Genomic DNA, 24,901 nt, shown 5'->3' on the forward strand with positions numbered 1-24,901 from the left:
GTGGAAGTCCTGTGTCAGAGGTTGAAGTAGTAACCAGGGAGAGACCCTTTATAGAGTTTATTCAGCAGTCAGTGAAATACAGAGGAGAGACATTTGCTATAATCCATTTTTATTTTATTTTTTCAGAGATTTTTACAAACACTCATTTATGTCTGTGTGCCTGTATTACTATCAATAACATGGCTCTGCCCTCCCAGAGATACTATAGCCTCAGTATAATTTGCTAAAATAGTTTCTATTGAAGGTTAAACCTTGCCTTTTTTTTTCATTTTATTGATTCAGGCAACGTTTCTCTGAATCTACCAAGTTTTCTCCTTTTAAGGTGATATCTATGGGGTAAAGCCTTCACACTCTTCAGCTGGGTTTTGGTAGTTATTAGTGAGTAATTTTATCTTGTGAACTTTTTCCAAACTATTCAGCCCTCTAAGCTATATATAGACTGATTCCTGTGCACCCTTTCCCAGCATTGAAAACCTGCTCAGCTACATAAAGGGAGAGAGAGAAGAAGAAGAAGAAGCAGCTTTAAGAATCAGCTTAGTTAGTGTTGAAGCTCTGAAATTTACTCTCTGAGCAGAGGGTGTAGGTGTTACACTCGGTATTGGCTGCCATCCACAGTCCCTTCTGCATGCGTTCGTGCATGCGTGCGTGCGTGCACGCGTTCGTGCGTGCGTGCGTGCGTGCGTGAGTGCGTGCGTGTGTGCAAGCGTGCGTGTGTGCAAGTGTGCGTGTGCGTGCAAGCGTGCGTGCGTGTGTGTGTCGGTGAGTATGTGTGTGCTAATGTCCATTATGTCATCCAGGATGCACTCACTCCTTCGCATCAGGGTGAACAGAAGTTCATTATGGATGAGTTGTCCTGAGATGACCCAGAGATGATACAGTCCAGTACAGATGCTGGTTCAGGTTGTTCTCCGAGGCCTCCTTCTGTCCGGCTCTGCAGTCTTAGAGTTGCTGAGACAGTCAGTTAACTTAGTCTGTGTTTAGAGAGAAGCTGCTGTAGGTGCTCTCCTCACTTTTCTTTCTTTACTGAGTGTCTTTGTCTCTTAAATGCAGGAGTCAGTAATACACATGTTGACAGTTTCTGACACTCACATCAATTGAAAATCTCCAGACTTCCAACCCTTTATGTTTGCACCAAACAGACTGTAAGCTGTCAGCAGCGAATTAGGCAGCAGGTCCACTCAAAACCACGTGTGAAGTGTTCATTTAGATGATAAGTTGAGTCAATGTTTGGGTGAACTACAGAGGTGTAAGGGTCATCTGAGCTACTCTGCCTCCTTGTGCCCAGTTGTCTTAAACAGTTATCAATGTAATATATTATATATGTCCAGCATTATTTACTCCCCCTTCTCCTTTAAGTCACTCCCAACTTTAGAAAAGAAGCCCCCTTAAAATTATATTTCTGTAGACCCACTGAATGCTGGTATAAGATCTGGGGGGTCATTGAAGGTGCCTCCTCTTAAGTTTAGGATACCTACATTCAGTTACTTTTAGCTTGTACTACCCTTTAACTGTAACCACTTTCTCTCTCTGTGTAGGAGTTTGCAGCAGATCGGACCGCGTACCTTCCTCCATGGGTCTTGTACTTCAGTGGCTGCGATGAGAGAGATCGGCTCTTGGGGGCGTTGGATAACACATGGAAGGCTATTTACCAGGTGGGAAGATAAACTGCTGTGGGTGCTTTAAAAGGAACTGAAAGTCCCATTAGTGTCGATGTTAAATGTAGTCCACTGAAGCAATACATATAATACTGTTTACTATACTGACTAAGACAGCTGAGTTCTCCTTCATCCTTTGCACTCATAGTTACACTCTGTCAACACTGTTGGTAAGGAGCCTCAGACTTAAAGCCTCTGGGAACCCAAATCAACAAAAACGTTCTACCAAGGATATTTCAGACCATATATAAATACTAAAAACTATGTAAAAATATTAGAACTCAGCTTAGATCAATTTTTCAAATATGTTCAATTACTTTTTTTAACACGTTTTCACACTGGGTTTTAAGGGAGCTGGTTTAATCTGACATTTATTACGTAATAAATATCCAACCAATCAGAAATGAAACACTGAGTCACGCATGTTCAACAAAACTACTCCGCTCCTGCTCAGACTGTCTCCTAACGTCTCAGCCAGCTCCCCTCAGTGTTGTCTTAGCTATTAGCTTGTTTGCTAATCATGTACTGCCTGTAATTTGTCCACCACTGAAGATCACAGCTTGTTGTTATTCTTCTATTTTCATAAGTGCAGTGGATTTGGATTTGGAGCTCAGAGTTTAGACAAATAGCTCTGTTTGACACCCAGAGCCGAGCTCCTCTGCGTGCACATACTACACTTCAGCCTCCACTGCTCCGGGCGTCCCATGGTCCTAATGTTCAGGAGACTACGAAGTGATAAAACTAATAAATGATAGAAGTACTGATACTGAAGTATTTTGTGACTCAGCACTCAGAGAACATTTGAAATGAATAATTTTCCAATTCTGGAGTTTTTATGTCTTTAGATTCAGAGTCAGACGGCTCAAACATGCAGGCTGTGAACCCTCTCTTGACCTGTCAATCAAAGAATTAGGCCACGCCCACACAGTCCTGAGAAATGCTCTGACCTGTTTTGTTCAGAGTTGTGGATGTTTATTTTCACTCAGATTTCTGTTGAAGCTTGATTACACGTTACATTTTGATATTCTCTGTGAATTTTAAATATTCCATTTACGTTTCCAGAGGCTTTAAATACGAAAGACAGTGACAAGGTTGAAAATGGTACTATTGCAACATTTGCTACCTCAACATTTCAGCCATCCACCTGGTTAAACCGTCACATTTCCCTTGTGTCGACAGGTTAACCTCCCCCACAGAGGAGTGTTGGATCCATCCGTGCAGAAGCGTTGTGGCGAGGCCCTCGCCCTGATGAACAGTGCCTGGCAGAGAGCAGACAGTCTGGCTCGAGGCAGAGCCCAGCGTGAACCCTGGTGCTGATGGACACACATACACGCACAGATGCACGTATACATGAAGCTGTGGTTAGCCTCTGAGACAGACAGATAGAGAAGCAGTCTCGCATAGCTCTGGTATAGCCGGCTTTAACTCTGACACAGCTGTCACTACAAACTGTGCAGAGTTCTGAGCTGACAGACTGAAGTAAACCAATCACAGGAGGTTATTGGCTGTATTGGTGTATTACAGCATAACCTTGTGTTGCACCCCTGATTCGCTGTTTAAATCTTTATACTCTAGGAGCTGCAGACGTAGAGAAACACAGCCATCCAGTGACAATTAACATTATTACGTGGAGTGAGAGTATACTGAGTGAGCATACACTAGAATTCTGCGACAGACATTTGCGTGACTCCTTTAAGAGAGATTCTTTAAAAATAATGGAGACTCAGAAACAAATGTATTGAATAAAAGGAAAGTGATGATGTGATTTGAAGGATAAAGCCTTGGAGGAAACGTACAAACAACGGTTGTGTAATAGTTCGACTATAAACTTGCCCTGCTGAGTGGGAATTGAACCTCTCATAGGTAAATGTTTTCTGTTTGGGAGAAAATGTACACTGAATACACAAAATATAAAAAGCATTTAGAACATTGAGAAGTCTTAGTTGGGACAAAGACGGGGAGTCATATCTGATATCTTTCCTGTGCAGTGAGGTGAGCAAATTAAAAATGACACATTTGAATTTAAAGAATAATTTCTGTCATCGAAAGCCAGACTGCTTGTATTCTTTAAGAAAGCCATATATAAAGGGGGAACTTACTGCTTGTTCACTTTACAGTCCCTTGCCTTGCACAAAGAAGTGCACTTCCTTCTGCACAACTTCAAGAAGATACCAATCACTCTTTGCTTGCTAACAGTTAGCAGACGCTCTGCTGAACCCGTACCGTGGCGCATTTATAAAATCGAATGTACAGAGCTGTACAGCATCAACACTTAATCACTGACAGTCGTTTATTTGTCTGCTACTCCGTTTTGGTTTTGTCACACGGCTCATACCTCTACACTGATTGAAGAACGTGGATGTTTAACACTTGCACTGTTACATTATATGCTCATACCTGTGTTGTCTATCTGAGGTCTTTCTCCAACAGTCTCAGTCGTCAAAAGTCGTCACTCAGATACAAATATCAGGAAATGCATCAGACTTGCCTTTTTACTCCACTGCGCAGAGACGAGTGGAGCCTTCCATGCTGAATTGCACATTGTTAGTGTTTTTTTTTAAAGGTACTAGTTTGGTTTTGTGTTTATTTTATAACGTGCTCATTCATTTCCATTTTAGAGGAAGTGGGAACAGTTGTGACTAAAATATTCAAATGAGTAGTAACATGTAAGTGGTGTGGTCCTACTTTCAAAGGATCACAGACCGCGTGAGTAAAGAACCCTTCACTGACTGAGAGCTCCAGGTTTTTTGGACTCTACAGGTTTATTTCACGCCACAGGCTTGTGTAATAAAGACGTCTCTCTCTGCATCAGTCACACGTAGTGTTTAAGGACCACGTTTATGGGTTCAGAAGCCACATGAAGGGTGTCCACTGAAGCTCATGTTCTCGGCAGTATGATGCCTTTTAAAAAGCCTGTGATATCAACTACAATTGAATCTTAGGAACATGAGTGACTATCCATGAAAACACTTTTGTAGCGTCCCTTTAAATAATAGAACTAAAGGATGTATTATAATCTGTCCTCCACATTAACACGGATTAGTGACGGTGTGTAACAGCTCTCATATAGAAGATGAGATAAGTGAGAGAATTGTTTTGCAGTGACAATGTTAATGCCTTTTTGATAATCTTTGTGAGCAGATTTCTGTGTAGAAATGCAGAAAAAAAGATGTTGGTGTGGGAAGAAGCATTGACCAATCACTTTCCATTGGGCTTTGGGTTAATAAAAGAAAACTGTTCATGAAGAGAGGCGACACTGGCCAAAATGCAACCCCAGAACACATCAGCTACCATATTTCTTCATCTCTGTAAAGAGACAAGAAGTTTTGATACCCTTCATCCATTATCTGGATATTCACTCTATGAACTGGCAGCCCTGAAATAATGTCTGTCATCCCCAGAGGCTGACTCTACTTCAGACGCTCACTGATGGCTCTTAGATTGCCTCTCAGGCAGACTGAATTTAAAGGGGCCTATTCGCCAAATAAACTGACACACTGTTGTATTTTTGTGGAGCGGGTTGATGCTGGTTTCTTTTAATAGACAAGTCAAAGTGTATGTGAGTGATGGGCCGGTTATTAAAACACAATACTTCCTGAATACAAACATAATGGTGAAATGTTGGGATAGAAAACTGCAGATCAGATATTAATCTGATGTTTGAGCTCAGACAGGTCTTTGTGGGAAACTGTGATTGTATTCAGTAAAGTGCGGGGAAATCTGGTTAGATTATTCCTTCTAAATCGAAGATATTAAACAGGCACCCTTGTGGACAACTTCCCAACAACACTTGCTCCGTACACACGTCACTTTATTTTTTACAAAGCCCTGTGTTCCTCCTCAGATACACACTGTGTTACTCCATTAATGAGCTTTAAGCTTTTCTAAGTGCCACTTGGTCTCTTGCATCTTCTGCTCTTTCTAAAGAAATCTAATCTCAGGTGAACAGAGGTACTTCACATCACACACCTTCAGACTCACCTCCTGTTTTTGTTTTAATGTGCTGCTGTTTCTATTCTTTGATGTCACTTTTTAAACCCCCTTTTTTCTATATTGGTTCCTCCCTTGTTTGATGCAGCGTTATGAAGTTATGTTGCGCACACGGTAGACGGCTGCAAAATGTGGGTAAAATGTTTCATGGAAAACTCTAAATATTTTATTGAGTCCCAAATTAGGATTGGTCCTCTGTCCCAGTGGATGACTTCAGGTCTTTTTGACCACGGAGAGTAAAGTTGCAATAGTTGGACTTACTTGAAATGCTTGTTGGATTATTCATTTAAAAGAGAACTACTTAATGTGGCCTATGAAGTGTATATTAAGAAAGAGTTGACATTTGTGAGCTGTGTGTTGAATGTGGGACATTGCTGGCCAATGATGCAAGACATCTTTGATTTTGTTCATCTGTGTTTACCGCATGTCATGTTTGTATTTTGTTTAGCAGTTTTGTTGAATTGTAAATAGAGCACTAATCAGTATAACATACTGTACACTCACATACAACGTGCATGTCCAGAAGGTTTTATACTGTTCATAATGTTAATGAATGTACAAAAAGCCTTGGTGATTGGACGGCATAACTGAACAGAAATAAACAGAGATGAAAAAATCTGAGCTCCTGTTGTGATAAATGTGTGGATACATTTTATATTTATCTCTCTGTTTTTACTTTCACATCTCTTATAGGTCAAAGTGATGAAGTGGTGTCATGGAAAACATCAGGACAGTCATGTTAGAGCAGGGACAGAGTGATCACAGGTAAGAGAGCAGCTGTTTGTTAGGTGAACTGTGCCTTTAGTTATATCCCGTGGTGGACAAAGTCCACGTCTTCATGACTTAAGTCAAAGCATAGATCCTCCTGGTCAAACATTACTCCAATACAAGTGAAAGTTGTTCAGTCAGATTGTGACTTGATTTAAAGTCCTGGAATACTTGCTTTTAAAAATATAAAAATACTTAAGTATTCAAAGTACTTCTTAAAATATCTCTAAACGTATTTTCACAAAGCATGCGGTCAGTCAAGAATACATGGGTGTACATTCTGCTCCGCTCTGTTTATCTAGAAAACATGATTTCATATCTAAAAGTCTAGCATGAAATATAAACTAAGTTACTACAAGCACAGACAAGTTTACAATGTTCATCTGGAATCAAAGCAGTGTGTTAGCTCCAGACCTCCACATGCTTTCTCAGGTTAGATGCTGATGTTTTGTAGGCTGTGATGAAGTTTGTGTGGTAAACAGATCAGAGATTTACAACAATACAAACAATCATTCTTTATTTCAAAACCTCAAACGTGGGTTTAAAATATGGCCGTGGTGCTCAGGTAGAGAATCATCATCCTTCTCAGTCATAGCCATCATCACCACGACTAAATGAACGACTGATCTGAAGAACGTTTGATCTTCGTTCAACTGAGGTACGGCTACACCACTGAGACAAACCAAACACAAGGACACCAACAGTTTACGGTCTTTGGGATCTGATTTCAGAAAAGAAAACTCATCAGCTGACTTGAAAGATAAAGTAGTGAGTAACTAGAGCACTGATAGAAATGTAGAGGAGTCAAAAGTATGATATTTGTCTTTAAATGGAGTAAAAGTAATAAGTTCCCCAAAAAATAATACTAAAGTTAAGTACAGATACTGAAAACATGTACTTAAGTACAGTACTCAAGTAAATGTACTTTGTTACTGTCCACCACTAGTTATATCTCAGTTATATTCTGCACTTCAACTTAGAAACCACAGCTATCATGCTCCTGATGTCAGACATTAAGAAAGTCTTGATTTCTACCTTTAAAGTTGAGACCTTTTCTCTCATTGCTGTTTGCTGAGACATTTTAGGGATGTCTCTGAGAAGCTGCAGTTACTCTCAGTCACCAGTAGAGGTCATAGATAGAGTTCCTCTGAATCAGAGTATTGACTAGACCTGCTGTACGTACACATCGTTTCAGTGACGGGGAACTAACAGAGTCGGAAAACTCCAAGAGTCAAAATTTCCTGGCTTTGAAAAGCTGTGATATTAGTAAAAAAAAAAAAACATGGAGGTCTCTGAATTTTGTTATGAATATCCATATATATGTTTAAATTATTGTATAATCGCCTGAATATAAAAATAGTCTTGTTTTTGTTAACCTGGAGTGAGTCTTTTATGTCTACATAGGAGTGGGTCCCTTTCCACAGAGGCCACTGAAGGCCAAAACAAGTCTTTGTTGTGTGCACAATAGTTTGTAATGACGTTTTTTATGGTAAAAACTTGATGAATACTTTTCATGCATCACAGCAGCTTCTTTGCTCTCAAACCTGACTGCTTGATATCTTTAAATGTTCCATTTTCAATACTGTACCTTTGATTTGAGATTAATTTAAACAGGAAAAGGTAATTGTGATTAAAAATCTCATTTATAAGATTTGCAGCAGAAGATGTAATTAGACACATATTTTTACTATAGTAAAAAGTTAACAAAAATAACATATTAAAGAGGAAAAGTCTGGAATGAAAATGTCACTTAAGTTTGTAATAATATTTAGAAAACTTTGCTTACTTATATTTTTAAAAAAGGTTGCCTGCACAGAAAAATCTCTCCTGTCACAATTACACAATAATATGTTTTTCTATGTTTATCATATTATTAATTAACATTAAAAGTTAAAGTCATTAAATGTTTTGTTTGTTGGGATGGAATCTTTTGACCAATATTCTACTGAAACAAATGCTTATTTGTATTCACTATTAGATGATGTTCAGTGAGTTCTTTGTTTGTTGTTATTTAGGCTTTGAATGGTCATAAAATGTGAATTATTGTTCCTTGCAAAAAAAGTATGAAATATAGTCCATTAAGATGTTGGCAGCCAGAGGATAACCCCAGAGCCCAAGGTCCTTTGAGGAAATGTTTTCTGATGTATAAAACGTCTCCTGGGCAGACAGACTCTCAGCTTCATAAACACTGTTATGTCTCTATATCTCTCATATTGCTGTCTACAGCACCAATCTCCTTCTCCTATAGCAGTCTATTCATGAAAAACTCTGTGACAAAGTTAAGGGTTGAAACCGTTTCAGGGCATGGGGAGTTTTTTGTTGTATATATTTTTTAAAGTTACATTTTTGGGCATTTTGCCTTTAATGGATAGGACAGCTGAAGAGAGACAGGAAATGTGGGGAGTAGAGAGTCGGGGAAGACATGCAGCTAATGGTCGAGGTTGGAATTGAACCTGTGAACGCTGTGACGAGGGCTATAGCCTCTGGCATACACTACCAGTCAAAAGTGTGGACACACCTTCTCATTCAATGGTTTGTTTTTATTTTAATTATTGTCGTCATTGCAGTTTAGTACCGAAGACAACTATGAAATAATCTGGTTTTGCCATAATCTGGATTACAACAGTAGTCAAATAGGGCTATCCATTGTGTACTAACCCTACCTCTGAACAACACAACTGATGGTCTCAAACACATTAAGAAGGCAAGTCATTCTACAAATGAACTCTTGACAAGGCTCATGTTAATTAGAAACCATTCCAGGAGACCACTTCATGAAGCAGACTGAGAGAATACCAAGAGTGTGCAAAGCTGTCATGAAGGAAAAAGGGGGCTACTTTACAGAATCTAAAATATAAAACATATTCTGCTTTGTTTAACACTTTTTTGTTCATTAAATAATTCCATATATGTCCTTTCATAGTGTTGATGTCTTCAGTATTAATCTACAGTGTTTACAATCATTAAAATAAATACAAACCCTTGAATGAGAAGGTGTTTCCAAACTTTTGACTGGTAGTGTGTATGGAGCGTGCGCTTAGACCCTTAGGCCAACAGCGCCCCAGCATTGGGGAGCTTTTAAGACTGTACTTGAAGACAGATTATTCTGGTTTTGTGTTGTGATGTGAAACATGCTGTTAATGTTCTGTGTCTGCCCCAATCCAAGGCTTTACCCCATGAAGCAGAATCAAATCTATCAGTATGATCATATAAGTTTGAGTTAAAGGCAAGTGCTACAGCATTAGGACCTTAAAGGTATGAAATCCGTTGACTCTTCACAGGTTGTTAGATTTTAAAAGACCAAGTTGAAAAAAACAGATCCTCTCACGGAGCGTTGAGTTTGTGTCCTTTACAACAAACATGTTTGGTACCATCTGTATTGGAGTTTAAAATATGAAGTATAAGACAACACCCAGCACAGCTCACAGCATTTACTGCAGCCTCTGGTAATATTGATTATCTTTTCATAGTTGCTAGGGCAACACGATGCTGCCGGCCTCGCTCAGATTCAGTTTTATTATTTTAGCTGCTTTATATGGTCACCTTGGGTGTACGTGTGCTGTTACCATGGTTTCAATAAGCCATTAAATCTTGTGTTGTTTTCTCTGCACAAAACAATGCAGAGCAGGATGACAGAGGATTAGAGGAAAGTGTTTGTTGTCTTAATGTTTGGAGGAGAGCTGCAGGAAAGGCCACAGAGGCACAGTTCACAGAGAGTCTCCTTCACCAGGAGAGGAGAGAGGAAGTTAAATCAATCCTCTGAAGACATATAAGCAACATGTAGTGGACACAACAGTAATAAGTGTGGGATCAATGAATGAGTACACACAGAAGAGAAATCATGTCGAACAGAGGAGTACTTTCAGATGATAAGATGGAGTGTGGGTGGAGTCCCTCAGGGAACAGAAGAGGAGGCCCAAATGAAATATAATTAGTATCAGACGATTTAACCATCCTTTTGTTTAATCTAACCAGGAAGAGGAAGAGCACTGGCTGTTTTCTTTTAATCTTTGTGTAGGTCCTACCTGCACTTATCTCTCCAAACTCTATTAAAAGAGCCCAATATTTGAAAACAATGGGTGAGTGCCCCTTTAATCTGATGGTATATCTGAGTCTGTTTTTTAAAAAAAGGTGTATTTTACTCATAGACTGTATAAATAATGGACGTAGCATCCGTGATGTCACCCAGCTGTTTCTGAAGTGCTGTTTTAAAGCCCTCATCAGCAGGAGACATATTAGAAATGTTGAACTCAACCTAACTTCTGTTGAGCTAGTGTGAGGTAAAGAGGCGGGCTTTGAGCCTCCTCGCCAACAGCTACAGTGTTCCCGCCTGTCAATCAGGTCAGCTGTGCCTCTCATAATGGAAAACTCGTAATCTTAATATCTTATAAATTGCTGTGTTATGAAAAGGTTCACCCCCCGTACAGTGTGTGCTGATTGAGAAATGAGCTATCCAGACTACACTCGTCTTTTGTACCAGGCTGTAAACATGTTTATTTCTGCTGTAAAGATCTGCTTCTTTAAATTGGTGTGTATGTGGTTTCCGGTATTTCCGGCGCCAGCCTCAAGTGGACACTCGAGGAACTGCAGTTTTTAACACTTCTTCATTGGCTTCAATCAAGAGGTTGCTTGATTTTATACCTGCAGAGCTCAAACTAGATCCAGACCTTTTTATTTACAGCCTATGATTCAGTCTTTTTAAAGTCAAACTGAAACATTTTTTGAAGCGGACTCAGCTGTGTAGTCACACATGCTTCCGGTATAACTGTGCTTTATTCTATATTTTGTCTGCTGTATTGTGGTATCTGCGTTATTGTTGAGTTGGTTTGTACTGTCTTTTGTGTATTTCTTGTTGATTTTATGTTGTTTAAAGACCCAATTAAGGACAGGCATTGAAACGAGCTCAGGCTATAAGTGCAGAAGTGAGTGCCGTTGGTGTACTTGCTTCATACTTGTCCCCATACGGGAACATTAAATGAATGACATAAAAATAAACCTTTTTTCAGATTTCAGATGTTATATCAGAGTCCTAGAGTGCTGGACTGGAACAGAGAAATAAGAACTATAATGAACTGAGATTGGAGAGTGTGATTCTGTTTTTCATCAAATCTTCTGTCTTTTAATTATCCTGAAAGCACACAGCATTTCTACTTATTAAGTAACGCTGGTTAAACTGTGATATTTATTCCCCTCATTCACTCAGCTCTGCACTCTTTCACCTTCTAATACAATTTTAATGGCTCACTCTCTATTGGCTTACACTTCACTGTTTCCTCCTGCTTCCTCTCTGTTCCTCCTCCTCCTCTTCAGTTCTCCCTTCATCTCTGAAGTTAGCTGATAAGAGGGTTTGATGCAGGACATAGTAATGGTGTCACCTGCTGTGGTGGGAGTAGAGTTTGTCACGTTCAATGATCTTTTAGTGTTGGACAACATTAGTGTAACACTGGTTATTCTCAGTGTGACCTGCAAACTGCAAAGTTACTGTAATAAGAAGACTGTCCTGTTTAAAATGTTCCTCTTTGTGTCCTGTACAGAAAGACAACTTCACCCTAATAATCACCTTACAGCGCACAGCACATATACATGATACATACATGATATTAAGTCAACAATATTCTCAGATTAACACTGATGTGTCTGTCTGAATTACAAAAGAAGAATAAGTCATCATTGAGAGGACTGACTTTATCTGTATAGATACTGCTAACTTACTACATGGAGACTAAAAGGGTCTATATTTACAGCACCCTGGGAAAGACTCACAGTATGTTAATAATAAAGCAGGTCAAGATTCTCCTTAGGGAATAGTATGCATATAACTACAGGACAGGACCAACAACAAGATAACCTGCACTGCTTTGTACGCTGTGGCCACCAAAACTGACGAGAATAATTGATCTAATACAGAATTATCTAAGCTGCTTTCATAGTGCACACTTTCTTATTGTACAAGATTGAAGAAATAGAACAGAATAGATCTTTATTTCCATTGTTGTGAAACAATGAAAAGCAGTTTAGCACCTCTTCAAAAAAGCAGCACAGAATTTAACATTTAAAAAACACAATATGACAGTAGACATAAAATCAAGGCACGCTAAAATGATAAAATGGAATAGAATAAATTGCACTGTATATATTATTGATTGCACTGGGTGTCTGTATACACGGGTCATATCAACACAGTAGAAATGATGTTATCTTTAAAATAAATCCTTAAAAAACTAATCTTATATTGAAATGGTCTTGTGGCTATGATACAGCAGGATATAAAGCCTCTTGGGTTGGCTCTTCTCTCTCTAGTGCTCTGAATAATATATGTTAATTGTGTTTATGTTTCACAGCCTATTAAAATAAATGTGCACAACAGTGTGTATGGATGAGAGGCTACCCGTAATGACAGAGAGGAGATTCCTCCCCCACGTGTTAGATCCTGCATAATGATGATTTTTGGAGAGAGAGCTCTGACTTCACTCTGCCCCTGACTGGCTGTTACATAATTGATGAAGGAGGGATGAGCGCTGTAGATTTCCTCTGCTGAAATGCAGCAGCAGCTGCTGCCTGCATGCTAGGTCCATTACGGTAGTCCACATCTATCTCTGTGTGGGGCAGAGGAGCTTCACGGATACAGAGACCGTGAGGAGGGAGAGGACAGGGGAAGTGCCGATTGCTGCAAACCCAGACTTTGGCAGCAGGGTTATTTTCACCACAGAAAAGGTACATCATTGAGCATTTCTGATTCATCTTCTCTCATTAAAGCACGTCTTTGTTGTTATCTGTGAATTACTTTGGTAATCAGCACAGATTTATCCTGCAGTGCACTCATGTGGCAGTATTTGTGTCTATGAACAGGACTATTTGTCGTCCTTAGTATGTTGAGGAAGGGCTCAGAGCTGCAGAAGGGGGACAGAGAAGTACTCCTGGATCTGGACTACGGTGGAGAAGCACCAAACACAGACAGCTATGGGAGTCTACAGAATGGGAGCTTCATCCCGCCAAGATATGTAAGCACTGTTTGACTTCATCATATAATGCTGCAGCATGTTTCTCTTTCACACTGACATGAATACAGCAGCCATAACTCTGCTGCTTCACTCCACCACACGGACTTCTCTCAGTGTCTCTGATCCACAGCACACTGTAGCGTGACAAAATGAGTGTCACTGCCTAAATCCTACAAGTCTTTTAATTAAGCATGACTTTCCTGCTCTGAATGCTTGTGCACAGCCGGTCTGAAAACACTCACTGGTCAGTTTCCCTCTTATCTTTGGACCCATTATTGCAAAGTGGAGGCTTTTATGATGCTGTATAATAGCACACGATTACACAGTTAAACCTCGTTAAAAAGAAATTAACTGAAAAGGGGCAGAGAGCAGACAGAAAGGAGGAGTGTTTTTTTAACTGCACTTATTTGTGTCTAAATAACAGATATCCATAATAACAACTTATCTATATGGATGCTTTTAGCTCTCAACTGCAGTCGCTGATGACGGCATGGATGGTGATGATCCCATTTATGTCCACTGTGATACAAGAGACAGCAACCCTGTTCCTCAGCTGGGGAATTACTTCAGGGATGGAAAAACAAAAATCGGTAGGCAGCATCAGCAGCTCCTAATGTCCTAGTTGTCATGAGCTCGATGATTGATGACTAAGTCAGTGCTTCATTTAACCCCCTGACACTCTCGTTGCGTCTGGGTTTAGACTTTGTGCTGGTGTGGGAAGTTCGCTCCCGGAGGAAAAGGCGAGGAAAGGAGAAGAGGGATGGGACTGCTGAGGAGGGAGAAGCTGTGCCCACCGGGGAGAGCAGCAGGTCTGAGCGGAGGAAAGCACAGCTGGCTCAGTGGAGGGAGAAGTTTGTGCAGAATCTGGAGAGTGTTGGATTGCTCATGGAGAGGGTGAGGAGATCACATTTCACTTTTCATTTGGATTAAATCGTATTTTGTTGACTATTTATTTGACAGTGTCTTCACCTTGCCTTTCTCTCCTGCAGGAGGAAACAGCAAATGAAAAGAAGACTATACATTTTCTGAAACTCAGCGCTCCTTGGGATGTTTTGGTGTGTTATGCTGAAGAACTCTGTGTGAGAGCTCCATTACAGGTGAATGCATCTGCTTATAATCAAATCAAAAAAGATAACCCTTAAGATTTTGGTGATCCTCTGACGCTTTATCCATGGCTTCCAGCCCCAGAGTAAGTTTTCATTTGTCACCATTGATCTTTGCACAGACATGTGTTTCTTTCAGACAAGTTATCCTGTGATCACTTCATCATTATACTCATTAATACCAAGAAGTTAGTTTTGGCCATGAATGAAATAATGTGAATTTGCCTCTGAATAAATCAGGTTTCCATGTTCCCTGTAACATGATTGGTACTTTTCATTGTGCCTTCAGCAGCTGAATTCATGCAGTACTCTGTTTTCTGACCAAATGCCTCCAGAGCTCCTCACATTCCCATAATGCTCAGTTGTAGGCTTCTTCATGTTATGTTTTTTAGCAAACTAACAAGCAAAGCTAAGATTATTCTGAGAAACTATACACTACATTCTTACTTAAGATCTGCATGATAGCATTGTAATAGCACACATATTAGCATAGTGATGTTAGCATTAAGCTCCAAGCACTGATGTGCCCAAGTAAAGCATCGCAGAGCTGCTAGTATAGTTATAAACTGTGAATATTTTCATCACCAGGTTTTATTGTTTTTCAAATGTATATTTACATATTAAGGCTCCACAGAAGAAAGAAGAAATGCATGCACGTAGTGGTTTGGATTAAGTTAAAAAAAAACAATGCTGTGATGCAAATGTTGTAAACAGATTCAAATTGTTCTTCTTCTGTTGGATTACTTACAAAGTATCTGTAGTTGCCACCCTCAGTAGCTGATTTCATATATTTAGAAACAAAAACCTGAAACATCTCTCGCCTGCGTCCGTCTCTCTCTCCCAACAGTACTGCCTTTTTGGTTCACACCCTGGTCACCTCCCGCCTAGATTACTGCAACTCCCCTCTTTTTGGTTTACCAGACAAATCCATCCATAAACTTCAACTGGTTCAAAACCACTCTGCCCTCATCCTCACCAGAACCCCCTCCACCAGCCACATCACACCTGTCCTGCAGCAACTCCACTGGCTTCCCATCAAATACTGCATCATCTTTAAGATTCTGTTTTTCACTTTCAAGGCCATCAACAACCGAGCTCCTCAGGACCTCATTGAGCTCCTCCTTACCAAAATACCCACCCATAGTCTCACGTCCTCCTCTTCCACCCAACTCACCCTCCTACCCGCTTGCTTGACCACCGTGGGGTCGAGAGCCTTCTGCGGCTCGGCCCCCCGCCTCTGGAACTCTCTCCCCCAGGACTTACAAAATTCCACCTCTCCCACCACCTTCAAATTCTGCCTCAAAACTCACCTTTTCCACCAATCCTTCTCGCTTTAATGTTTCTTTATGGGACTGGAATGACTTCACTTTCACTTTCATCATGACTTCGCTTTCATTTTTCTAGTATTGCATTGTTATTCCATTGTATTTATGTATTTATTTACTGTTGAGTGTTGTTTTTTTTACTGTTGGTATGTGACCTTGAGTGTCTTGAAAGGCGCCTATACATAAAATGTATTATTATTATTATTATTATTATTATTATTATTATTATTATTATTATTATTATTATTATTAATAAAACTTAGGGACTTTAGGGAATAACGTTAAATAAATGTAAAAAGGCTGGATTTTCCTCATAATAAATGAACATTTGTCTCCAGGCACAGCCACATCTGGACATGAACACATCTGCTCGGGTACTAAGTAGACTATGCATACCTAACGCCATGACGGAATCTGTGCCAAACAGGCCGCTGGACTATTACACATGTGCCTTTCGCAAGTCAAAGATGAGCAGGTGAGGTATAATAATACAATAGTTAATCAGGATCAGCTCATGTTGTTTAATCACAGCACATAAAAGTGTCTCTGTCTGATTGAATAGCTCTTCTCTGCAGGTTCCTTGGCTGTAACAATCATGAAAACTACTTCACTAACACACAAAGACATCGTATTGTGAGTAACAGGAGCTTCTCAACACTAAAGGTAATCAGTAAAGTTATTCCTCATGGATTAAGAGTTTCATATTACTTCAGGTATATGAGATTCTTGGGAGGACAGTGTACGGCAAAAGGAAGAGGGCAGAGGTCGGTGTGGACAGACTTGTGAATGAAGGAGTGTACACAGCAGCTTTCCCTCTGCACGAGGTGAGATATAATTTATCTGCTCTTTACTTTAATATAAAACCTGTGCTGGTTTCCTCTCTGCAAACTACAGACAAGTGTGTGTTTGTTTTTAGGGCCCATTCGAACTTCCTAAATATGAGATGCGCCCTGAAGAGCTGAACCAGAGGCAGGTTCTCTACCAGTACTGGGCCCGCTGGTTAAAGTGGTACAAGTACCAGCCACTGGACCACATCAGGGAGTACTTTGGAGAGAAGATTGCGTTCTACTTTGCCTGGCTGGGTAAATACTCATTCTAAATTTAATATGTGAGGAGCTGTATCTTTAAATGACTCAGCGTATTTGTTTTTGACATTTTCTGACACTGACCAACAAGAAATAATCTATTCAAATTACAAAACTATAAAACAACAATTTGATTCATATGAGTAAGTAAGTAAGTAAGTAAGTAAGTAAGTAAACTTTATTTAGTATAGCACCTTCACAGAGCATAGTCACAAAGTGCTTCACAGTGAATCAATATCAACAAGACAATACAATGTGGAATAAATAAGACAATAATGAAAGCAGACAAAATAACAACAAATTACAACAGATGGACAAAAGCCATGACAAACAAATGAGTCTTGAGATTCTTTTTAAAAGTCTTGGTGGAATCAGCACAGCGCATTTGGGCTGGAAGACTGTTCCAGAGAGATGGAGCCATGAGCTCAAAGGCTCGGTCACCTTTAGTTTTAAGTCTAACTCGAGGGACAGCAAGCAGACCCTGACCTGAGGATCTGAGGGGTCTACTGGGGATGTGAGGGTGGAGCAGGTCGGAGATATAAGAGGGTGCTTGATGATGGATAGCTTTGTATGTTTATATGAGGATCTTAAACTGTATTCTGAATTTGATTGGCAGTCAATGAAGGAGAATAGGATGGGGGTGATGTGGGTTGTTTTGCTGGACCTGGTTAACAGTCGTGCGGCAGCGTTTTGAATTAATTGTAGTCGGTGAAGAGAAGATTTATTGAGGCTGGTGTAGAAAGAATTACAATAGTCAAGCTGTGAGGAAATGAAAGCATGAACCAGCATTTCTAGCTCTGCGTGTGAGACCAGGGATTTAATTTTAGCTGTTTTTCTTAAGTGGAAGAAGCATGACCGGGTTATTGATTTAATGTGTTGGTCAAAAAGCAATCCATGATCAAAAGTTACACCAAGATTTCTGAGAGCCCAAATAATCAGTAACCATGGCCGCATTTCTGTCAGAGGCAATAATGAGGACCTCTGTTTTTTGTGACTCCTTTTTACTCAATTATTATGTACTTAAAGGTGACATATCATGCTTTTTTCATCAATATATATTGGTCTAAGAGGTCCCCAAAACATGTCTTTAAAGTTTATGCTCAAAAAAACATTTTGAAATCAGATTTTGGTCTGCCTGAAAAGCCCTCTTCTTCAGTCCTCCTCAGAACACTCTGTTTTCTCTCTGACCACGCCCCCTCAGGAAGTAGATGTGCCTCGGCTGTCCAGCACGTTGATCTAATGTTTACATGTTGGTTGAATATACACGGCTGCTCAGAGATCACGTTACTTCAACCCTCTGAATCTGATCCAGAATCTGATCCTGACGGAGAGGCGCCTGTAGCAGGACCTTTCTGAAGGATTGGTCACAGATTTAGTGTTTCTTGTTGTTTTATTTGTCAGTATGTCGACGTGTGTCTTGGTACACAGCTACGAACATGTAGCTATGTGGCTATGCTAACTAGCGCTAGCACTTATCCATGATAAATAAAAATCATCCACTAGATCTTCAAATCTGCAGGCCTGGGGAGTAAAACCGACCTTTGCCAGAAAGGCAGCAGGACCTTTTCTGAAGGATTAGTCACAGATTTAGTGTTTCTTGTTGTTTTATTTGTCAGTATGTCGATGTGTGTCTTGGTACACAGCTACAGCTATGTAGCTATGCTAATTAGCGCTAGCACTTATCAATGATAAATAAAAATCATCCACTAGATCTTCAAATCTGCAGACGTGGGGAGTAAAACCGACCTTTGTGTTTATTAAGACAGCCTACAACTAGCATGCCTCCCTCCTAAACTCCTTGTTAGCACACATTTGTGCAGGTAATGAAAAATGGAGGGGGGGTTCAGTATTATTTTATACAGTCTATGGGCTGAACAAGCTCCGAGCTCTGACTTCAGTTACAGACCGGATATTGTTGTTACGTAACAAAAACACGGAAGTCTGAAACGGCTCGTTTCACACACATTTACAGAAAGGTGAAGAAAATCAAAACAGGGGCAGAATGGATTTTTTTCATTCTCGGGGGGTTTGTAGACATGCCAGGGACACATATTTCAGGTAGAGAACCATTAAAAAGTCAATTTTGCATGATATGTCACCTTTAAATCTTCAGTGGTGCAGCCTTTTATAATGAATAAGTTATTCATATTGATTAATGTATTTAATGCATTGAGAGAAATGTAACAATTATTAACTCTTGAAATGTAAGTATGACAAGTAATTTTATCCCCCCAAAAATAATAAATCTTTATTTGGAAAATCCAATAGAGATTCTCTCTTGGACACAGAATATCCAGAAACATCAGCAGCAAATACTTTCAAACATTAAAAGTAAAAAGAGGATGTGAACTGAATTTCTCTTTATGAGTGCTGAGGCATATTGTAGCATCAGTAAATTCATCTTAAAAATTAACTGTGTTTAGATTGATGAACATCCAAACTGAACCAAGAGTCCAACAGCATGCTGTCAAAGCATTATTTTAGTACTTTAAAGTAGTTAAAATACTGACACATTGCTTATCTCAGCAAGTAAACATTTGTCTAACGACTATGCAAAATGCTGACGTTGAGCAAGTTTAATTTTATGTTCATACCTGCTTTATGTCAGCATTTTAACGTGGTCATTATGACAGTGTTAGCATCCTAATGTAATACTCACTAGACCTGAGTTCCTCTTTGCTGCTTCATTAATATTTTTTCTGTTTATTCTTTGAAATGAAACAAAACTTGATTCAGAAATAGAGTTACAATTGTAAGCTCGTATGAATAATGCCCAACCTCTTCATACATTTGGCATACTGGATAAAACAGCACAGACTATAGCCGGGAAAACTTCTACTCTTCTCAACATCTGCCTGGTAGATTTATCTGGGACAGTTCTCCCTGGTGCACAGAGAGATCCAGGTTTTACTTTCTTTCTAAAATCAACAACTCAAATTTGTATTAAGCATTGAAGTAAAACACATTATATCTCAACAAAGAGAATAGTAAAGCACACACAAGTCCTTCTGCAGAATTGTGAGGAAAAAGCTTCAGACAATTTAACCGTCAGCACGAGATATACATCTTCTGTGATGCTTAACTGACTCCTTCATCAAGGACACCCCAGTATTAAACAGCATTGCAGCAATCTTATTGCACATCCCCCCTGCATCTGCTGGGAGCTGCAGCCTAATGGATCTTTTATCTCTGCAGGTTTCTACACAACTTGGCTGCTGCCAGCGGCAGTGGTGGGAACTCTGGTCTTTGTGTCTGGAGTCATGTCGATGGGAACCAACACACCAGCGTGAGTCCGGACACCACTCTCATTATATACTGGAGATGAGATCACATTTGCAAATGAAGCTTCACTTAAAATGTAGGTGTTACTACAGCTCAAGAACAGGGGAAAAGTGATATAAATGCAAAAAATAATTAGTAATGTTTGTAAAATACTACAGAAACGATGCCATGCCAGTGTGAAGTAGTACAAGTACATAATCCTCCCATGACCTGTGCTGTAGCAGTGCTGAGATATTTCTGCTACATTAACATCATGCATGTGATGAGACCAAGCAGCAACCTCCGGCCGCAAGAATTAAAACCTCAAGCGGAAGTGTTAAAACTGCAGTTCATCGAGTGTCCACTTGAGGCTGGCTTCGGAAGTACCAGAAACCACATACACACTCATTCAAAAAAGACGATCTTTACAGCAGAAATAAACATGTTTACAGTCTGGTTCAAAAACGAGTGTAGTCTGGATAGCTCATATCTTGATTGGCACACACTGTACGGGGGGTGAATTCTTTCATAACGTGTCAATTTCGAAGATATTAAGATTATGAGTTTTCCATGATGAGAGGCACAGCTGTCTTGACTAACAGGCGGGAACACTGTAGCTGTTGGCGAGGAGGCTCAAAGCCCGCCTCTTTACCTCACACTTAGTTAGGTTGAGCTCAACATTTCCAATATGGCTCCAGCCGATGATTTGCTTCAAAACAGCACTCAGGATCAGATGGTTAACATCAAGGATACTACGTCAATTATTTATACAGTCGAAGGAAGAGTCCAATAACAAATCAGGAAGTCTCACATCTGTCATTGCAACAGTCCAACACTGTAATGTAAGCCATGAGATCAATGACAACCTCTTCTTACTGCCTGAGAGGAAGATCTCATTTCCCCAATATTTGAACTATTTCTTTAAGAGATACCAGAACACCCCAGAACTAAAGACTCTACTCACACTCTTCTATCCAAATTATGCTAAGCAAGCACTGTTTCTAAAACAAATAAGCCAAAACATCAAAGAACAGTCTGTTCTGCATAAAAGACAAACCCCATCGGGCATGTCTGTGCCCAGTTTATGGTGCATAATTTAACAGCACAGTGGGCTCTGCTCTACCTACAGAGTAGCATGCAATCACTTCTCTCTCAGGGGTTTTATCCCTTAAGGTGTTTGTCCCATAATGTTGCCTTTCTGATTGTTTGGGGTTTAGTATTCGGTTTTTATAGCACCCTACTACTGTCAGTGACAGGACATTATTCTCGCTGTAAAGTAACAAGTCAGGCGAGAGAGAACGGAAGACAAGTCAATATCTTAGGAGAGGAAACAGCCGAATGCTTGAGATTCATGAGGTTCATTACTTCACACTTCAGGTTAAACCCATTGATTACTTTAGGATAGATGGAGAGCAGTCTGTGGCAACAATAAACTGCAGAAGCCTCATGTGATAATGGACAATTAGTGCAGAATAAGCTCCACATCATACAGTTAATGAAGAAGGAACCCTCTCAATGAGCCCTGCCTTTATTTGTTTAGCAGGTCCCATGTGTAGTCATTCCTTCAGTAACTCAAAGTGCTTCCAGCAAGCTGTTAGAATGATTTCAACATCTTCTGTCTCTTCTGCTTTGTCCCTCACTCAACACACTCTGGTTTCATATGAGTGTTTTTAACATTCAAGACCACACATATCTGTTTCTGTTGAATCTGCCGGACAACCTGAAACCTCAAATCTGATTACTTCTCTGGTTTGAAAGCTTTAAAACATGTTTCATCAGCTGTATCTAATCTGTGTTTATGTTTGTCAACAGTAAGGAGATCTGTGACAGTGGAGCTGGTTACCTGATGTGTCCTCTCTGTAACACATGCAAGGCTTGGAACATGTCTGAAATCTGCACAATGGCTAAAGTAAGGCAACATCAAGTTATTTCATTCCTGCACACCCAGTTTATTATCAGTTAATATTCAGTGTTGATAGAAAACTACGTACTGTTCCTTTCCTCATTGCAGTTGGGCTACTTATTTGACCATCCAGGCACAGTCCTCTTCAGCGTCTTCATGTCCTTCTGGGCCGTAACCTTCCTGGAGTACTGGAAGAGGAAGATGGCCACACTGGCCCACCACTGGGACTGTATGGACTTTCACGAAGAAGAGGTTACACAAAACTTTTTCATTTGCTTTCAGTTTAATAATAATGATGATGATGATAATAATAATGATGATGATGATGATGATGATGATGATGATGATGATGATGATGATAATAATAATAATGATAATGATAATAATAATAATAATAATAATAATAATAATAATAAATAAAATATTATTATTATTATTATTATTATTATTATTATTATTATTATTATTATGATTCTTATTATTAAAAACTACAAAAACAACAGTGATAATAATGATAATGATAATAATAATAACAACAGTAATATTAGTAATAATATTGATAATGATCTAATAATAATAATAATAATAATAATAATAATAATATTTAAAATAATAATAATAATAATAATAATTATTATTATTATTATTATTATTAATATTATTATTATTAAGAATGGCCTCACTGGTTTCTTAACATTTTTTGATTAAGGGCTGGTAAAGAGATAGTAGCTGAACTGAACCACCAGAGGGACAATAGAATGTTGACCCTTAACAGGAGCGTTATTACCCCTTTCAACTGTAAGCCCAGGCAAGGATGCACAAAACAGAAGGCTAAAACATGATCCTTCAGATCCTCGTCCAGACTAATGTTAAAGTTTGCTTCAAGTTTTAGGCTACATTACTTCCTCTTTTACAGTTTTAACCCAGAAATACGCCAACAGAGCAAACACAGTCAGCAACAACGCAGAAGTTGTGAAATATATTTTGTGTTTTATTAAAGAAATGAATCAGCTGAACTGTGGGGGACCTACTCTTCACCCTCTGGTTTGTAGACCTGGGCTGTCTTTCTTGTCCACTGATGCTGATGTCATCACTGTGTTCCCTCAGGAACGTCCTCGGCCAGAGTTTGCAGCCATGGCCCCGACAATGGAGCAAAATCCAGTGACCGGAGTCAAAGAGCCGTACTTCCCAGAGAAGACCAGGTTGTCCCGGATGTTCGGCGGCTCCATGGTCATCATCATGATGGTGAGACACTGTGTGAAGTGTGTGGGGAATCAAGGATCTATTCCCAGAGTAACTAGCATCAATTGAGTATGATACTTTGTATGTTACATCAATAGAGAGAGTGACTCTAATCCACCAGGTCTTCCATGATCCACTGCCCTGCTCTATTATAGTCCAGAACTGACAAGCCGAACACTAGTTTGTGTATGACATTACATGCAACACACTGGTCCTTAAGAAGAGTTTCATGTGTGCTTATTAAGTGTTACCATCAATGAGAGACACAGCACTTTTTCCTTCTGTCCATCTTATGACCTGTGTGCCGTTTTATGCTGGAGGTGTTTACTGAATGGCTTCTATCAGTCATTTTGCATGAAGCAGACCTTGACCTATTTCAACCTCTAATCTGTAAGAAAAGAGTTTGCATGATCATTGTTATTTTTGTGAGAAGTCCTCTTTTTCAACTCTTCAGATTTTTGCATCATCTATTTGGTGTCAGTGAATAGATGGTGTGTCATTCAAGCTTTCATTTTTGTGATCCCTAAAAAGAAAGAGGTGGGGTTAACACTTTGTGCTCTTCCACTGACCAATACAGTGGTAACTAAACCCTTTTCAAATAGTTATAATAAAAACCAGATCATGTGCACGCAGATCTGGTTTTATAACCCATTCACTCTATTCTCAGTCTAACCCTGTATTATCACCTTGCAGCCCCAGGAGCAATGCCACATCTAAGCTCCTGGTAGAAAAGACTGAGGAGCAGGTTTCAGACAGAGCACCACCCAGTAAAGACTTTGATGGCGAGTTGGCACAGAATGACTTCAGATCACATTAGCACTGAAGGAGGGTGTGTGAGGGAGGTCCACAAGTCTTCTTAGTTTTCATGTCATTAGATTCCAGCTCCTCTCTGCCAGGGAGTGTGAGGTGGCTGCAGACTGATCAGCCTTAACACATCAGATGGGTGAGCAGACCCCAGATATTATAGGTTAAAGCTGTATGGTGATCAGTCATGACCAAGCGGCAACCTCAGGTCTCAAAATATGAAGCCCATGCGGAAGTGTTAAAAACTGCAGTTCATCAAGAATCCGCTTGAGGCTGGCTGCAGAAACACCAGAAACCACATAGACACCAATTAAAAAAAGACGATCTTTGCAGCAGAAATAAACATGTTTACAGCCTGGTTCAAAAAACGGCTTGGGTCTACATGGCTAATCTCTCTATTGGGAAACACTGTACGGGGGTGATTTTTTTTCTAACGCGGTGGTTCAGAAGATACTAAGATTACAAGTTTTTTTCCCAAATAAGTACATGACTGACTTGACTGACAGGAGGGAACACATAGCTGTTGGCGAGGAGGCTCAAGCCCCGCCTCTTTACCTCACATTTAGTTTGGTTGAATTCAGCATTTCCAATATGGCTCCCGCCGACGATTGGCTTCAAAACAGCGCTCAGGAGCAGATGGGTGGCGTCACGGATACTACGTCTATTATTTAAACAGTCTATGGTCATGACAGGGGCAGGAATGCAAGTGTATTTACAGTCTGACAGCAGGCATGGGCTCAGTCAAGCATTAGAGTGGCACACCC

General features: G+C 39.8%; 2 protein-coding genes across 3 annotated transcripts in view; both read left to right on the top strand.

Moving 5' to 3' along the window:
- Positions 1-6,263, top strand: part of plekhm2 (pleckstrin homology domain containing, family M (with RUN domain) member 2) — a 28,317-nt gene extending 22,054 nt beyond the window's left edge. For both annotated transcript variants that reach the window (XM_034695438.1, XM_034695439.1), the window contains 2 exons: positions 1,536-1,652; positions 2,835-6,263. In XM_034695438.1, coding sequence (XP_034551329.1) covers positions 1,536-1,652; positions 2,835-2,972 — 255 coding nt within the window. In that variant the 3' untranslated portion in view covers positions 2,973-6,263. The remainder of the gene's footprint in view (positions 1-1,535; positions 1,653-2,834) is intronic.
- Positions 6,264-6,349: 86 nt separating this feature from the next.
- Positions 6,350-24,901, top strand: part of ano11 (anoctamin 11) — a 36,695-nt gene continuing 18,143 nt past the window's right edge. Inside the window, exons 1-14 of the mRNA XM_034695442.1 lie at positions 6,350-6,410; positions 12,755-13,127; positions 13,263-13,414; positions 13,878-14,004; positions 14,115-14,308; positions 14,404-14,511; positions 16,181-16,317; positions 16,418-16,475; positions 16,556-16,666; positions 16,759-16,924; positions 20,123-20,213; positions 22,001-22,097; positions 22,200-22,343; positions 23,199-23,336. Of these exons, the coding sequence (XP_034551333.1) occupies positions 13,283-13,414; positions 13,878-14,004; positions 14,115-14,308; positions 14,404-14,511; positions 16,181-16,317; positions 16,418-16,475; positions 16,556-16,666; positions 16,759-16,924; positions 20,123-20,213; positions 22,001-22,097; positions 22,200-22,343; positions 23,199-23,336 (1,503 nt within the window). The 5' untranslated portion in view covers positions 6,350-6,410; positions 12,755-13,127; positions 13,263-13,282. The remainder of the gene's footprint in view (positions 6,411-12,754; positions 13,128-13,262; positions 13,415-13,877; positions 14,005-14,114; positions 14,309-14,403; positions 14,512-16,180; positions 16,318-16,417; positions 16,476-16,555; positions 16,667-16,758; positions 16,925-20,122; positions 20,214-22,000; positions 22,098-22,199; positions 22,344-23,198; positions 23,337-24,901) is intronic.

This window comes from Notolabrus celidotus, chromosome 11 (assembly GCF_009762535.1).
Source record: "Notolabrus celidotus isolate fNotCel1 chromosome 11, fNotCel1.pri, whole genome shotgun sequence".
Taxonomy (NCBI): Eukaryota; Metazoa; Chordata; class Actinopteri; order Labriformes; family Labridae; genus Notolabrus; species Notolabrus celidotus.